The following is a 17,419-nucleotide window of genomic DNA, read 5'->3' as shown; positions in this document are numbered from 1 at the left end:
AAGGGGGGCAGATGTATAGTGATATTATAGCAAAGAGCCTGTGGCACCTATTGCTTCTGAGGTTACAGGAAACCTGTGACAGTTTAGAGGTACACTTTGCTGCTTTTGGGCAAGCCTTCTTCAGCACTGCACTAGCACAAGTCATGATGCACAAATACCTTCAAAACGTTTGTGGCTGTCATAGTCCTCTGAGCAGGGTACTTCGATGAATTTGTATTGTAGGCTTTCACCTTGATGGGCCAGCACTTCGGTAACTCCATCTTCACCAAGCAAGTAGCTGCCACTCAGGAGGTAGCCAAGCATAGCAGATGACAGGAGGAATGCCACTTTCAGCCACTTCCGGCGTGAGTCTTTCTGGACACTGCCTTTCATGCCACTGAAAATTAAAAAAAAGAAACAAAACCCCCTTGTAAGAGAACAGAAACTCCAACCACGGTGCTGCATTTTAATAGAGATGTATTATTTGGGGAGCAAGTCCATGCTTAATCCTCACCTGCAGAATTGGGGGCTATTGGAGCAAGTGAAATGGGCACTAGCAAGAGGAATACGCCAGTGATCTGACTTAAGAGTGTAGGCAGAGGGCTAGATTCGACTAACTCAGGGCCTAGCAGAAGCCAGTGCAAGACTCTTGCTAGTGTAATGGGGGTTCTTTCTCCCCATGCAGACATGGCCTTCCCCAAATCCACTATGGAGGATGAGAAGAAACCCCAGAACAGTGCATGATGGGGGAGAGGAGGGACACCTTTCCATCTTGAGGCAAAAGACCCTGGGCCCAAGCACACATGCATATTGTATAAAGGTGCAAAGCCCTTCTTCCGCACCCTGTGAAACATAAATGCGCAGAGTTTTTAAAAAACTGGGCAACGGCTGCCCACCCGCAACTCCCGAGGGGGAAGGGGGAAGGAGATCTGTACCTCCGGACACCCCCAGTTCCCCTTCAGCAGTGGCAGCGGCAGTCAGCACCTGGTAGCGCAGTTGGCTCTGGCTGGCTTCAGGAGCTGCTCGCTGCCGTGGCGCCTGCCATTTTTCCTTGAGGAAGTCCCCATATTATTTGTTGCGCACAAGACACATCATATGGGGACTTCCAGTGAGGAAAAATGGTGGGCGCCACGGCAGCGAGCAGCTCCTGAAGCCAGCCAGAGCCAACTGCGCTACCAAGGCTGGTTCCAGGCTGCCGCTGCCACGTTTCCCAGGGAGATTTGCAAATCTGGGGACGGAATTTGTCCGGGGACAGATTTGCAAATCCGGGGACGTCTGGTAACCCTACCTTATTAGGCCTGCCATGCCTCACCACTTGGCCCATGCAGTTATTTCAGGCAAGCTACACTCACCTAACGTACATCTCATGCCATATATGATGTCAGGTGTAGGGCAGGTAAAGATGCAGCTAGGCCAAAAGAGCTGATGAACGGTACCTGCAAGTGCAAAGACCTGTGCAAGCCACTCTATACCCTGCTCTCCAACCATTAGCTGATTGGACAAGTTTTGTGGTGTGCTGTGCACCTGGCTTTGCAAACACTGACAGTCAAACTTTGGTTTCAAATTGCATGTGCTAAAGTTGGTCACTGGACATCAGGTGATTGACAGGAGGGTGACCTGTTAGGATCTGCCCCCCTCTGGCTGACCACTGCCACCTCCCCACACTTGTTCTAAACACACATGGGCACAGAAGGAACCAGATAGCATGGGCCAAGGACATGTGAACTCCAGCACAAGCCTATCAAAGTATACCTTTGATTCAAAGGCCTTGTTCAGATGGAGCTCCAAATCCATCATCCAATCTCAGCTGTGAGGAAAAACAGCCTGAAGCTGCTGAAAAATTCATCCCGTACAATTCACTCTTCATTAATAAGACATGCTTTACTATAAATATCTGCTCCTCTGAATTCCATAGAGACTCTGAACACCTGTGCGCCAACTGTTCTCTCTGAATCAACATAATCAGTAGTGGAGACGGAAAGGGTGTTTTTATATAAAATGCTGCATAACCTCAATGCGTTATTGTGCTGCCCTTCCCCTTGAATATTGGGTTGAATCCAATGTTATTTCAGCAGACCCACTGAAATAGATGGACATGCCTAATTTGTGTCCTTTAATTGCAATGGGTCTATTCTGAATAGAACTTAGTTGGATGCATCCTATGGTCTTCTCTTCTTTCCTCACAACAACTTGCAAGGCAGATTAGGTCCACAATCACCCAGTGAGCTTCGGGCTTCTCCCTTGGTCTAAAGCCAACACTGCAGCCGCTGCTACTAGGCAATAAGTGAGTGTGTGTTAAAGAAAAGGAGCATCATGATCCTAAAGCAGTGATGGCCAAACTTGGCCTTCCAGCTGTTTTGGGACTACAATTCCCATCACCCCTGACCACTGGTCCTGTTAGCTAGGGGTGATGGGAACTGTAGTCCCAAAACAGCTGGAAGGCCAAGTTTGGTCAACACTGCCCTAAAGTAATGTAATGAGTCAAGGCTAGTAGGCTCGCTACAGGGGTGTCAAGCCCAGGAAAGTACTTAAATAATTAACACTCAGCAAAAAGGCTGTTCTATAGAAAAATCACATTCAGTGTACTGCTAGTTACACACTGTACTTTCCCCCTTTGTATCCATCTGTAATCTTCATCCCTCACACTGAACAGAAGTACAAAGTATCATTTCACTACAAGTGCTTGTGTGAAAGTGTGTACCTGTACATTTGTTGGTTTTTACTGCTCTATACACAGATCCTACACTCATTGAACATTACATATGAACATATGTACGGCCCTGTGTAGTGTTTTCCACATGTGGCAGGCAATTGAAAGCCATGCCTTCCAAGATTCAGGCATCAACTGGGGGGAAAGCCAACATTCCTGACCGCATGCAGCAAGGAATAAGCAAGCTCCACCGAGCTCAACGGATCGTCCTCCAGTGAGTTTCATTGGTTAAAAAAAAAAAGGTAAAGGACCCCTGGACAGTTAAGTCCAATCAAAGGTGACTATGGGGTTGCGGCGCTCATATAGGACTACAACGTAGTAGAAGCCGTATTTCCTACTTACTGTCCCCAGCCTGGGCTTGGGACCACACTTAGGATGGATTTCCCTGCGCCGACACGCAGCGCAACCCCAACCCCACACAGGGTTACTTGAAAAGCAGTCCCACCGAATTCATCAGAAGATTGCTCCTAGATTAGCACGCTAGGATCGCAGTCACACACTCCGAAGCCAAACCAATTGGAAAAAAATGTCTCCCTACCACCACATCAGCATAGCTGCCAAGTTTTCGCTTTTCTCGCGAGGAAGCCTATTCAGCATAAGGGGAAATCCCTGTAAAAAAGGGATAACTTGGCAGCTATGCATCAGATTATTGATATACGGGCAGGATGCTGGCATTGATGAGGACCACGCGTTTAGCATTAGGGGGGGCAAGGTTTGTGGGCGCTCTCCCGGGAGTGCAGCCCCTGGATGGAGAGGACGACAAAAGACCATAGCTGCCAAGTTATCCCTTTTTTTCAGGGATTTTCCATTATGCTGAATAGGCTTCCTCGCGAGAAAAGGGAAAACTTGGCAGCTATGCAAAAGACGCGCGCACCCTCCTGACTCCGCTTGCAACTCCCCTCCCGCCGTGGCCACGCGGCGCTCGCTCGCTCTTCCCGGACAAAAGGAGATACCTCTACCTGCTGAGACGACGGCGCTCCTCCGCCCGAGCCCCTGCGCCAGCCCCGCCGCTCTCCGGAGTGCGGGAACCCGCTCGCCGCTGCGGAGCCATCGCGCGGGAACTGAGCAGCTGCGCACGGGGCGGGAGGATGTGTCAGCCTTAGAGCTTCCACTCCAAGCACCCGGGAGCAGAAGGCGGGGGGGGGGAGAGCCAGATACCGAGGAAAGGTGGCGACCAATCGGCATTCTCCTTTCCCGGAGCGGAAGCTACAGAAGGAAGAATGTGCAGGCAGGAGCAGCCGATGACGGAAAGCGAGAGCAGCGCGGAAGGGCAGGGAAGCTTAATCGAGGCTGCAGGAGGAATGGAGTGCTAAGGAGCGGAGGTGAGAAGGAGCGGAGTTGTTGTTGTAGAAGAAGGTGGGCGCGCGCGGCAAAGAGGGGCAGCTCCCCCGGGGGGGGAGGGAGCCCGAGCCGAAGGATGCTGAGGCCTGAGCGACCTGCCCCAGATTGCTGTGGTTGCCGTTTCCCACGACTTACGGTATCTCGTGGCTGCTGGGCCACGTCTGGGCAGGAGAGGAGGGAGGGTCACGTGATAAGCTATGGGACCTTTCTTCCTTCCTAAAATGTCAGTTTGCAGCTCAGATTATTTTGAGTATGAGAAAGTGCAAATGCACCTCTTTCATGGAACTGAACAACATCCATTAGAGTGAATAGGGAAGGATAAAATGGTGTGGAAGCCATGTGCACTGCCTTCAACTCATTAGAAGAAAGGTGCAGTATACATGTAATGAATAACTGTGTGTATATATCACAGTAGTGATTATTGCCTATATGAAAATAAAGAATATGCAATTTATAAGGAACTAGATTTTCATCTTGATTCCAGTTATTCCATGGGAGGCTTCCTTTTTTATATATATTGTTCAGTTAAGTGAGTAAATGAGTCTCTTCACAATTTTCCTCCTTTTCCAGGTATAAGCACTTGGATTTGCTACTCACATCTGGAACATGGAAGAAAACAGAGTGATGGTTTCTTCTCCATTTGAACTGCGCCTGGTGCACTTGGATCTCAAGGGAGCCCCACCAAAGGTCTCATACCTGGCACAGGTAACACAATGTTGGTCTATGTAAATCAGAGAGTTGAACCTCTCCTGGTGTTGATTTGGTTTAATTTAGTTGCATCCTGTGAGTTTAGTTTTTCCACTGCCTTACGCCATGTAGTCTGAGTTGTTGGTTTAATTGCATTTCCGTCTTGTTCTCCTAGCATGAAAAGATTCATTTGCATCACCCCCTAAAGCAGGGGTATTTAAAATTGCCACTTCCTGATAAAGCCTGTTGTGTTTCTTCTGCCGTGAAAACTAAGGTGTCTTACTGCATAATTTAAAGAAAAGATTTTTTTTAAAAAAATCTAAAGATCAGCAGTAACAGGCTTTAGTGGAGTACCCTAAGGAGGCATACAAAAAAGGGCTCTGTTCTATGTCATACAGATTCCAGTGTTTCAAATACAGCAAAAGGATTGCATTTATTGAAGCATTTTTTGTTGTTGTTGTTTAGTCCTTTAGTCATGTCCGACTCTTCGTGACCCCATGGACCATAGCACGCCAGGCACTCCTGTCTTCCACTGCCTCCCGCAGTTTGGTCAAACTCATTTTTACTGCAGCCAAAAACTGTTTCCAAGAATGGCTTACAAATGTCAGTGCCAAAGCAGTCCCTGCCCTCAGGCCTGTAATCTAAAAGACATGACAGGGGGAAAGGGGGATTGGAGCAGAGGAATACGCTTGGAGCAGGGCTATCTCTCACGCACGACCGCAAGAAATAACAATATAAGCATTCCCTAAGATGTGTTAATGTTTTACAAAACTAAATTCCACACTAGCTGGATATTTCACATGTTTTGTGCAACCAACAGATCTTCCCATTGTTCCATGCCCTGGGTGCAAATGGCCTTCTCCTTGAATATGAGGATATGTTCCCCTATGATGGGGAACTGAAACCACTTCAAGCAAATGATGCATACAGGTAAGGTAGACAGTAAGGTTTTCTAATTGCAGTTGGCTTGCCAGAATAAAAACTGCCCTGCACATAAACCCCTGGACGTATTTGCCTGTAATTTGGCATGTTTAACTTGCACTGGGACTGCTACTGTGCCTGTAAATTTTATCCATACCTCCCTTAATCCATAGCCATTTTTTAAATTCCCAATTTTGGGGTGGTGATAACAAAGCAGATTTCAATATGCAAAACCTCATCAGCCAGTTGGACCAAGTTGGGCTGTGTTCCAAAGTGCCAAATTGGGATCTTAACTGGATCTTGTGGTTAGTGCACATCCAATACAGTATGTGTGTTTGTGCAGGTGGCGACTATTTTGCACACAGCAGATTGATGTGCAGCCTCTGACACATGCGTCATTTTTTGCCATGGAACTGGGCGGAATGGGCTTATGTGCACAATGACCCAGAACGCAACACAAGCAGGCCTGTGTATATAAATAGTGAAATTTTTAACATGTTGAAATATACCATTGATAACAAAGTTGTTTTCTATTGTTTTCTAGTTCCTCTGAGATTAATGAGATTTTAAAGCTGGCAAAGTTACATGAGCTAGAGGTTGTCCCTCTGATCCAGACCTTTGGACATATGGAGGTAAATGCCAGGATTACACACACTTGAATTTGAGGGGGGGTTGCTTTGGGTAAGGGGGAGAGCTGTTTGCTTTGCTACCTGTAGTGCAGTAGCAACCAATGTAGTGGAGCAGAGTTGTGGGACACAATCCGACTTCAGGTCGTGTGACGGTACAGTAAAGGGCTTTTATAATGCACCCTACTTGGCCCTAGCTTATTCAACTGGGGCATCTTGCAGAAGTCCTTTGCTTATGTCTTTGGTCACCCTTTTTGCTTCAGTTTGGTGACCACACCCATTACTTCTTGCTTCTCCTGCAGTTTGTCCTAAAGCACAAAGAATTCTGTCACCTACGGGAAGTGGCAATGTTCCCCAATACTGTGAATCCCCATAAAGAGGAATCCCTGAAGCTGGTCAGCACAATGATAGAGCAAGTTGTAGCACTGCATGATGATCTTCGATGGTTTCACATCGGCTGTGATGAGGTATAGTGTGAGACCTGGGGTTGGAATCATTTCCATGGCAATCGTGATGTCTTCCTTGACCCTGGGCATGCTGGGCTGTCAAATTCTCTTAATCACAAGATAAGCATCATCATAGCATGATCCACACTGGCTTGTTCAGGTGCACAGAGGTTGAAATTCCTTAGTTCTTAAGTGTGTGTGTGTGTGTGTGTGTGTGTGTGTGTGTGTGTGTGTGTTTAAATCTTTACTATGAGTTTTTAATGTATCAGGCCTTTATAGCTTTGCATACTGAACATTTTTTAAAATAATTACTATAGTTATAGGGTAACCTTTCTACTTGTGTGACTGCTTCCTGATGTTTTAATGATAGGGAAATAAACACAGATCTCTTACAAGGGCTCCTCTATGCCTCCCTCAGCCATCACTGAGCCACTGAAAGGACAGGAGAATTTGGCTGACTAGAGCAATGAGTGAATATTTGGATTCATGATCTGCTTTTAGTTCATTTGTACTTGCTAGCTTTGGGAAGTTATTTTATATTGTCGAAGCAACACATTATAATTTGGAATAAATCATGCAGTGGAATAAACCAGGTTGGAATAATTTGGCTTCAGAAGCTGGTCCTTTTATATTGCGTTTTATTGGGGCCTATTGAAATCTGTGGTAGATGTGGTGGACTTGCTGAAATGAATGTCCACTAGTGAATTATCTCGGGTTTGTGTTTGTGCTTATCACATAGGAGACAGCCACCCAATAATATGTATGTTCCATTTTTGTTACATCACTGTAGATGCTGAAAAGGTGGTGTTTGCAGTGGCATGCCAAAAGCTGTTATCTTGGGCATAGCAGTGCATTATAATCTTGCCACAGGTTGCAAGGCCAGCATCCCAAAAAGTTCTCTAAGTTACTGTGTGCACCAACCAAACCAGCTTGTAAAAGTCACCAGGAGCGCTATTGCTCCTTTATGCCTGTGTTAGCTCCAAAAAAATGTTCACAAAAGGCTAACTGGAAAAGGCAGAGGGAGAGTTTACTGTGCTCTTTCCTCCTCTGCCTCTTGACTCTCAAACACCGCCCATTAATTTCTCTCAGTGATATCTCCCCTTTCCTTTCTGTTGTATGGAGAAAAGGCATACAATCGCTATGGGAATACAACTCAAAATGGCTCCCCTGGGGTGATAGATAGCACATAGCCCACGTTCCACTTGCCTAGCAGGCATGAAGTGTCTCAGCAGGGATGGCTGAATGCCCAGTAAGTGCTTCTAAATAGTAATGGTGGGCAGTGATCCGTTGTCAAGGAAAAACTGTTTTCATTGGCATAACTTTAGTAACCGCATTGCGTGCTCCAGCCCAAAGTCTGTGATAGTCATCAATGGTGAAGGAATATCCTTGTGAGAGAACTGCCTGTATTTCTGCATCATATTAAGCCATAGATCAAAACAAACTGCAAACAAGCAGTGTGGTGGTTCATATTGTTGTACAGTGCTCAATACAGTGTTACCTCGGTTTAAGTACACAGTTGGTTCCGGAAGTCTGTACTTAACCTGAAGTGAACTTTCCCATTGAAAGTAATGGAAAGTGGATTAATCTGTTCCAGACGGGTCCGCGGAGTACTTAAACTGAAGCGTATTTAACCTGAAGCGAACTTTCCCATTGAAAGTAATGGAAAGTGGATTAATCTGTTCCAGACGGGTCTGCGGAGTACTTAAACTGAAGCGTATTTAACCTGAAGCGAACTTTCCCATTGAAAGTAATGGAAAGTGGATTAATCTGTTCCAGATGGTCCGCGGAGTACTTAAACTGAAGCGTATTTAACCTGAAGCGAACTTTCCCATTGAAAGTAATGGAAAGTGGATTAATCTGTTCAAGACGGTCCGTGGAGTACTTAAACTGAAGCGTATTTAACCTGAAGCGAACTTTCCCATTGAAAGTGATGGAAAGTGGATTAAGCCATTCCAGACGGTCCGCGGAGTAATTAAACTGAGGCGTATTTAACCTGAAGCGAACTTTCCCATTGAAAGTAATGGAAAGTGGATTAATCCGTTCCAGACGGTCCACGGAGTCCTTAAACTGAAGCGTATTTAACCTGAAGCGAACTTTCCCATTGAAAGTAATGGAAAGTGGATTAATCCATTCCAGACGGGTCCGCGGAGTACTTAAACTGAAAGTACTCAAACCAAAGCATACTTAAACTGTATACAGTACCCTGCTCTTTATTTTACTGTGCCACCAGGAAACAAGCCAGAGTCTGGCTCGTCGTGACGTCCCCACCGAGGCTCATGGTTTGTTTCTCTCCAAACAAACCACAAGTGGTCACCATGGCTCTATGTGTGTGGTTTGAGGGAAACAAACCACAAGCTCAGGTTCGGACAACATGACAAGTCAGACTCCTGCTTGCTTCCTCCATGGCATAGCAGGAGCTGGAAATGGGAGAGGTCATAGTTTGTTTTAAAATATTGCTTAATGCAACACGTGAACCATGCCAGTAACTAGTATGTTGTTGGTGCTGAAAAATAAATGAATTGCTAAATGGCGCATATCAGAATAGCAGTAAACGAAGAATGTATTGGTTGGTGTCTCCAGGTGTATTATCTGGGTGAAGGAGAAGAGTCCAAACAGTGGCTGCAGGAAGAAGGAAATACGATAGAAAAACTGTGCCTGTCCCACATGAAAGCCGTGGCCAGCCATGTAGTCTCAGCCTACCCTACAGTGAAACCTATTGTGTGGGATGACATGCTGAGGGGAATGAGTGAAAAAACACTGAGAGGTATGTTGTCACCAGAAAGGGAGTCTCACAGAAAAATTGAGCAACATAATTCATTTCTGGCAGGTCAGAATTCATTGTGGTTTCAGAGTTAGCTTCAGATGTATTGGAGGGTGCGGATACTTTCAAATGCCACAAAGAAGCACTCTGAGCATTTAAAATAAAATACCCTATAACCAGGGCTTTTCTTCAGCTGGAACTCACCAGAACTGAGTTACGGCACCTCTTTGGTGCATACCAGCAGCCCTTGAGGTTGGGGCTGTGCAGTGGGAGTGAAGAAGAGAAGGTGAGTGCTCCCCTAAAATTTCAAAGCTCAACAACTTTGGGTGGGTGCTCAGCAAGGATATACTTGCTGCAGTATCCTCACCCAGTATGTCCACATGGAACTGTGCTGTATTTGGGGGGAAATGAAAAATTAAAAAAGATATAGAACTTATTTGCATTAAAATTATAGGATGTAAACCAGCAATGGAAAGATTGTTTGATGTTGATGTTAATTAATTATTTTTCATATATATATATATATAAGTACTCCTGTTTAAAATGGCAAGGAAGAACAGGAAAAATTACAATAGAAGCTTAGCATAGCCTAATTAAATATATCTGAATAAGATATACCGTAAATGTACCAATATTTCTAGTTTATGTGTTGAATCATAGGGAAAGTTATGTGCCAGTTTAATAATGAACTGTGGGATTGGACCTCACTTATGGTCTTATTAGTGTACTGCTTGTTCTGGGCTTTCTCTATCATTGGCCCACTACATTAGGAGGGACTGGGAATTCAATACATATTTTTCTTAAGTCTTTGGGTGGTGTTTGAAATTATCACTGACCAATTTCCTTTATACAAATCTCTATACAACCGAGAAATACAATCAGTCATGTTTCTGTTTCTTTCCAGAGTCTGGGATAGCACAGCTTACAGAGCTGATGATCTGGGACTACTCCCCGGACCTTGATGTGGATAGTAAAGGTTTGCATTGCTTTGTGACTTTGCTTGAAAAAGGGAAATGCATTCAGTCACTGTCTGAAGTATAGAATAACTCCTCTTTTCTGAATGACCAGCTAGATGCCTATGGCAAGTCTGCAAGCAGAACCAGAACAGAATCAAGCGGTCTCCCCACTTGCGATTCGCAGCAACTGGTATACAGAAGCATATGACCTTTGACAGTGGAGGTAGAATATAACTAATGTGGCTAGTGGCAAAGTTTAGGAAAACGTAACAGCAGACACTGGAAACAGGAAATAAGCAATGTTTAGTTTTTTAGTAAATTGTCAAGGAATGAGAGTGAACCCGTCCTCTTATTTGAGGAGCAGCCACCTTGATTTAAATGTCAAGACCATATCAAAGTTGGGGCACTTGGGGGGGGAGCAAGGAATGTTGATTGGACATTCTTATGGGTGCCTTGAAAAAATGGCAGTGATGTGGCATGAAGTCACCACTCCAGTATGGTCACATGGAATGTACTTATCACAAGCTATTTTTATTCATATTCCAAAGGCACAATTTTAACATCCAGCCAAGTGATGTTTGGCATTCCTCCTCACTGTCTTATTTCTTATCCTGAAGATGGAGGAGCTTAGACAGTGCTAGTAGATATTCTTCAGTGCCCAAAGAAGGAAGCGGGGAGGGGAGAGAATAACAAAGCAGAATTGTCCCATTAAGACTATAGCATAGGACATTTTTAATTTAGGTCTTTTGATTTATCTGTTTTAAACCTGAGCATACCAGATAAAGTTATGTGTGGATGTATTACTTTCTTCATTGTAAGTGAAATCTGAGACTGGTTCAGCATTGCCTCGCAATAAGTGTGGTTGTGAGTAGTTTTATATTTTCTAGCTAATGAAGAGGCTGACCCTACGAAACATACAAAATCCTTATAGATCTGTGAGTCTTACTAGCAAATGTAGCTGCATTTAGGAACATTGTCTTTTTTTATCACGAGTCTGCCAGTCTCTTCTTTCCACTTCGTACAAGTTAGACCCAGTCCTGTAGCAGCAGGAGATTGTTTATACACTGCCATTGAACTGTGGACTTTCCTGTCTCTCCCTTTTCTTCCAGCAACTCTCATAAAAAAGTACCAGAAGTGTGACTTCTCAAAGCTGTGGTTTGCTAGTGCTTTTAAAGGGGCCACAGGAGTCAACCAGTGCCTGACCCTCATTGGGCACCACCTTAAAAACCATGAGCAGTGGTTGAAAGTGGCTGAAAGCAGTCCTGCCGGTATCATCCAAGGAATCATCCTGACCGGTTGGCAAAGGTAATGAAACTTTACACAAGGGGATTAAGAGAGCCATAGTATTATGAATACATTGGACGCTACAGAATCTCTCCTCTTAAGAAGCATTCTGAAGCCAAGAGTTGAATTTGGACAGCACACACTTTTTTTGAGACCATATAAATTTTGAGGAGAAACCTTTAAAATGCAGAAATTTCAGAAACAGGAGACGACTCATCAGCTTGTGCAGGAACTTTTCCTCTCACCATTGGCCTCTGCTGCTTCTGCTTCCCACCCCATTGTGGATCCTGCCTTACATTTTCTTTTCTATGTTTTTCTCCCCCCAACTCCTTCCCCACCTTCTTCCAATTAACCAAAGTCCCAGACGTTCTTTTTCATTTCATCATTTCATCCTAAAAGAATGAACGGTTCTGCAAGAGGAACAGATCATATGACTCAAATTCAGTTTATATCCAGGCGCAGCATTTACCCAAACTGCTGAACTTTCCATTTTCTGTCACAGATGCATCATGATGAAAAAGCACTTGCAGCTATAGTCCTTTCATTCTGTGGGCTCCATAGATTGGTCTTAATAAAGCTATTAAAGTCTCTGGGGCAACTGCAGATGCCTGCACCGCTTCAGTCCCTTGCTTATATTGCCTCTCACTGAATTGCTCTGCATTTTCTTCTCTAGGTATGACCACTTCTCTGTTCTGTGCGAGCTTCTGCCTGTAGGAATCCCATCATTAGCCGTATGTCTCCAGGCACTAAAGAACGGTATAGAATTACTCTCTCCTCAGTCAGATCTAAGCCATGTGCACAGGACCTTGAAAACACTGCAAGATTATTAGCATCAGAATTTGTACATTCCTTTGGAATAGCTGCTTAACTTAAATTCATTTTCTCTCCCCCCCCCCCCCCCCGTTAGCCCAGGAATATATTAGAGCTGTACTCTAGAATGGGTAGTCAAGTTCCTTTACTTCATGCATTGTCTCATGTAGTGATTACCGTAACAAGAACATGTGAGGTATTCTTTTCTCAGTTGCAAGAGTCCAGGACTCTTCATGACCTTCAGCCTTTCACATCTGAAATCAGTACTAGTTACTAGATGATCATAGTTGCTAAGACCAGTCAAGCATACTTCATGACTAATGCCCATACATAACAGTATTAAATAGTTACAACAGTTCCTTATATTTGCGTTCGTTCCCCCCTGCCTCTGTGAGCTATAATCTCTCTATTAGAGATTCCAAAGAACATGGCTGGTTCACCTAAGGCAGAGGTAGGAAATACCAGGCTTGCAGACTAACTTGTCAGGATTTTCCTCTGAGAAAACTTTTTGAGTCATGAGCACTAGGCTCTGAGTGAGTTGCCACAAGGTGGCAACATCAGATAGTACATGCCAAAGGATGTGATGCTGGGCATAAGCTTTGTGTTCCCCAGTTCCATGAGCTTTATTGCAACTTGATTTCAAAAAAGATATGCTCAGGATCACACCCTAAAATCAAAACCCACCTATCTATATAAAACTAGGCTGCTTTTTCTCTGTTCTAAATGGCCGGCCGGGTTCTGAGCCATCATTAACTTATGAAACCTATTACAATGATTTCTATCCCACCCTTCATGATACAAATCCTTCTAAGACCGCTAGGAATCGCACTGTTTTTTTTAAAACTTGGGTGATCTAGGGTCATAATTTCATCCTTTAACATCGGTGGGTTTTACACATGCAGGAACGCACACACAACTGGCAAGTCGAGGTTGATTAGGCCACGTGTGAAGTGCACCAAGCTTAAGTTTTGAAAAGAGTACTTCTACATTCCTGTCCACCCTTTACCTTCTCATGGTAACAACTCCCTGGATCACTAGGCCAGTTTTGTGTCCCATTTAAGTAGTTTTACACTTAAAACAAAAGCAGCAACTCCTTTCTCTTTGGTCCTCCCAAGGTGGCTATTCAGAAAAGGTGAAAGAAGATGTAGAAAAATCCCTGGGGATCTCCAGTTTGGAAATAGACACTTATATGAGGTAATGGCCCCAACTTCTAGATTGCAACGGCATTTCTGGCAGCAATATCATGGGGAATGGGGAATGTGCAAGCTCTTCACTTTCAGACCCAATGGGTATCAGGCCCAATGGGTTAGGGACAAAGTTCACTCTTGCCCAATTCTCTTCTTGAACAGTGACATCTCAGGGACTTTCCCGGGAAGTGAAATTCTCTCGCTGGTGACCCAAATTACATTCTACCTCAAGTCCTCAGTGGATGAACTTCTGGAAAACAACAGGTGGGGAACAAGGAGAAGGAGCTGACACTCCGTCCTGTAGAGCTATAATCGAACTTATTGCCACATAAAATATTTTACCTTTTTACTGTGTATTGACTTAAGTACTTAAAGTTATTTTTCCTTGCATAAGCAAGAACTGGGGGGGGGGGGAATTCCACCATATCATTTTAACCATCCTAACTGCACTTGTTACTAGACGCTTACATGATGTTAAAGAGTTACTACTCCTATAAATGTTAAATCTTACAGTTGGAACTACAAGTATGTGATTTCTCTCAGTCTGCCCTGTAGCTTTTCAGTTCCATTCGCACCCATATGTTCTTTAATTATTTCTGTATTATTTATTAAATCTGTATACCTCCCTTCATCTGAATATCACAGGGCAGTTCACAACATTAAAAAAATACAAAACGAGAACACAAGATACGTAATAAAGATGAAAACAAACCAATACTCCCCCTCCCACGTATATTTATGGATTATCACTTTTAGGTACGTCACAGGCTGGTTCAGCCCCTACCACAGAAAGAGGAAGAAGATTCATCCTATAATGATTCATCACTTTCAGCCAGATGCGCTAAGGTAACTAAAATCTCTGATTCCTTGCAAAGTTTTTGTTTCACAAATGGTCAAGTATTCAATCGTTACTTTGTTAGAACACCAACAGCACCAAAGCAAGGGCATAGCTCTAAAACCTTATTGTTTTCCTGCCACTCCAGCCATTGGCTGAACTGCTGTGAAGTAATGGACTATTCACAAATATTTGAGTTACTAAGGCCAAAGGCTCGTAGCAGTACTAAAAAAGCTACCACTCCCCTAGAAACTAGTGAAAATGCTTCTTTGTTAAACATATTTAAGAATACATGGTGGAAGGGGGAAAGTAGCATTTTTGGCTGGTTAACAAACATCACCCCTACCCTCAGACAGCTATTATAAACATTATGTAACCAGCAATGAAGACTTGCTATAGGTAAAGATTATTCTCTTGTATTGCCATGAATTGTGTTAATTCTAGTTCTAGTGCAGCTTCCACCCCCCCACCCCACCCCGCAAAATCAAACATTTAAGAGCTGTAGGGGTATAGCAAGAAGTCCTGAAACTAGAGAAACCTTTCAACAGTCATGGTGAATAGGCTACTTCACTTTTTACCCCGCATTCTACAAGTAGTGATTATCTCATCCAATCCCTCGCCCCACTTTACAAAATACAATAGTGAAATGAGCTATATTAGCATAAGCTACTCCATTGCTCATCTATACTGCTGGTGTGTTGCATCTAGACCAGGCATCCCCAAACTGCGGCCCTCCAGATGTTTTGGCCTACAACTCCCATGATCCCTAGCTAACAGGACCAGTGGTCGGGGAAGATGGGAATTGTAGTCCAAAACATCTGGAGGGCCGAAGTTTGGGGATGCCTGATCTAGACCATAAAATTAACCTGATTTTATGATCACAAAAGGTGCTATGATTTTAGCTGCTGGCGACTTTGGCTAATTTGGCTGTAGAGATTTTTGTATTTGCAAAAAAATAAAAAATAAATACAGCAACTATGGGCAATAGTAGGATCTTATTATACGTGTCTCAAATTGTGTGTGTGTATACACACACACACACACACACACACACACACACACACACACACACATACATATATGTATTCAAACTGGATTTTACCCACTAGCTCTCTACCCACTAGCTCTCTGCAGTATTGTGAAAGGCTCCCTCTTCCCACAAGATGTAGAAGCTTTAAATGTAGCCTTTAGTAACTTTTAACATCTCTTAAGAATCAACCTCTTTGGTTTAGTTAGGTCTACATCACACACATCATATTAAATTCTGCTGCCAATTTCTCCTTAGGCTTTTGACCAAGTGGACTACTGTGACCCAGGAGCTCCAAACAGCAATGGAAAAGACATTCTTTATATCTGCTGCAGAAGAATGGATGGAGGAGAATGTCCAACCCAGCATGCAAAGACTTCAGGGAACAATAGATGATCTGGACAGAGCAATACAGGCATTATCCTAGTACTCTTACAGACAGCTTTGCAGATTTGAAGCCCAGCATGGTACAGCGAGCATCATGCAGCTAGATTAGCATGTGTAAGCCGGGGAGATAATCTTCAGGTGTTGTGCTAACAGTCTTGGAATTCATCTTAAGAAGAAATTTTGAAGACATACAGACTGTCTCAGGTCTTTCCCTTTCTTCTGAAAATGTACCAGCAATCACACTGTGTGCATAGAAGTGAGAGCAGGCTCCAAGATTTCTCATGGATTTGTTAAGATTGATTCCAGACTTTTACAATTTAAAAACCTGTGCATAAGACACTTTAAATAAATCAAAAAAAGTTGCACAATCCATTTATTAGTATGCTTTGAACATCTCCAATGGTGTGTTGGGGAAGCCTCATTATGCCCCGAAACAAACAGATTTCTCAAGAAGGAAGAAGGAATAAGTTGCCCAAAGCAGATCAGAAGAAAATGTTCTGAGTTTCTTCATTTTGGCCCCAACACCTGCTGCTGCTGCCGCCATGAAAGCTGGGCTGCAGGTGCAGTGCTGGCCTTGCATAGCCCCTGCTTGCTGGATGGTGGTTTTGCACACTTAAACTAATGATTCCACAGGTACCCAGTGTAAGAAGGTGGGAACATGAGCGAAACCACAAGAGGACATCAAAGCTCTTGTCTAAAAGTAGCCTGGAGCTAGATAAAAGCATATTTTTGCTGCTAAGAAACAATCTCAGATTTCATCAAATGAAACACCTAATCCCTCACATTTAATATTTTACATGCTACCAAAACATTCATTGGTCTATAAATAATGGTTTAAAACTTGCTGCCAGAATCAAGAGGAATGGATCATAAACAGTGCACTTTGCAAGCCAGAACATTAAACACAGTTCAGCAAAGGTATTTGCACTGTAATCCTATGCACCTCTCATCAGAAGGAAGCCCCACTCAGTTCAGTGGAATTTACTCCCAGGTAAATGCCCCACTCAGTTCAGTGGAATTTACTCCCAGGTAAATGCTGCTTCTTTGGTCGGTGGCATGGTAAAATAAATCAATTCCCTCTGGAATGTCATACGTATTTCTATTTCTACACGGGCACATGGTGAAGAGTAAAAGGCTTCCTATGAGAAAGTGGTCCTTGGGGGTTCAAATAGGATTGCTTATTTATTTAAAACTGCACTCCTAGGGCTGGAATGTCAGAACTCAAAGCCTCAGACTTTGGGTTGCCTCCAGCAGCATCTTCTGAAGGAAGTGCATATCTACACAGAGTACCTAGTAGTAGGAGAGCCTTCAGGTGAGAGATGAGGACCAGAATTGGTGGAATTGCTTGTTCCAGATACTACCATTACAACCTTAATTTCCAGTTGCAACTGAGGCTCCATGATCATCCAAAGACCATGAATCTCAAGTGTTTGGGGAGACACCACTTAATAGTGAAACATGA

The 17,419-nt window shown here is 43.8% G+C and overlaps 2 protein-coding genes across 5 annotated transcripts in view; one reads left to right on the top strand and one right to left on the bottom strand.

Moving 5' to 3' along the window:
* OGFOD3 (2-oxoglutarate and iron dependent oxygenase domain containing 3) overlaps nucleotides 1-3,824 on the bottom strand; it is a 39,754-nt gene extending 35,930 nt beyond the window's left edge. The window contains exons 1-2 of one of the 2 annotated variants that reach the window (XM_060271824.1): nucleotides 3,649-3,824; nucleotides 159-376 (exon numbers count right to left, since the gene is read on the bottom strand). In XM_060271824.1, coding sequence (XP_060127807.1) covers nucleotides 159-376; nucleotides 3,649-3,740 — 310 coding nt within the window. In that variant the 5' untranslated portion in view covers nucleotides 3,741-3,824. The remainder of the gene's footprint in view (nucleotides 1-158; nucleotides 377-3,648) is intronic. The other variant, XM_035104597.2, reaches the window with a different exon arrangement.
* A 19-nt stretch (nucleotides 3,825-3,843) lies between these two features.
* On the top strand, nucleotides 3,844-16,479 carry HEXD (hexosaminidase D). Of its 3 annotated transcripts, XM_035104596.2 has the most exons (13): nucleotides 3,844-4,011; nucleotides 4,601-4,735; nucleotides 5,538-5,647; nucleotides 6,183-6,270; nucleotides 6,567-6,731; nucleotides 9,291-9,474; nucleotides 10,376-10,447; nucleotides 11,537-11,732; nucleotides 12,385-12,467; nucleotides 13,637-13,715; nucleotides 13,871-13,972; nucleotides 14,465-14,554; nucleotides 15,829-16,479. In XM_035104596.2, the coding sequence occupies exons 2-13, from the start codon at nucleotides 4,637-4,639 to the stop codon at nucleotides 15,995-15,997; spliced, it is 1,437 nt and encodes a 478-aa protein (XP_034960487.1). In that variant the 5' UTR covers nucleotides 3,844-4,011; nucleotides 4,601-4,636; the 3' UTR covers nucleotides 15,998-16,479. The 3 variants fall into 3 exon arrangements, with proteins under 3 accessions (XP_034960487.1, XP_034960484.1, XP_034960485.1); XM_035104593.2 differs by lacking the exon at nucleotides 12,385-12,467 and having other exon boundaries at nucleotides 13,637-13,972; XM_035104594.2 differs by lacking the exons at nucleotides 3,844-4,011; nucleotides 12,385-12,467 and adding an exon at nucleotides 4,018-4,399 and having other exon boundaries at nucleotides 13,637-13,972.
* Nucleotides 16,480-17,419: the final 940 nt, after the last annotated feature.

The sequence above is a fragment of the Zootoca vivipara genome, chromosome 2, assembly GCF_963506605.1.
Source record: "Zootoca vivipara chromosome 2, rZooViv1.1, whole genome shotgun sequence".
Lineage (NCBI taxonomy): Eukaryota > Metazoa > Chordata > Lepidosauria > Squamata > Lacertidae > Zootoca > Zootoca vivipara.
Note: the sequence above shows the minus strand (reverse complement) of the source record. Positions and strands in the feature narration are given on the sequence as shown.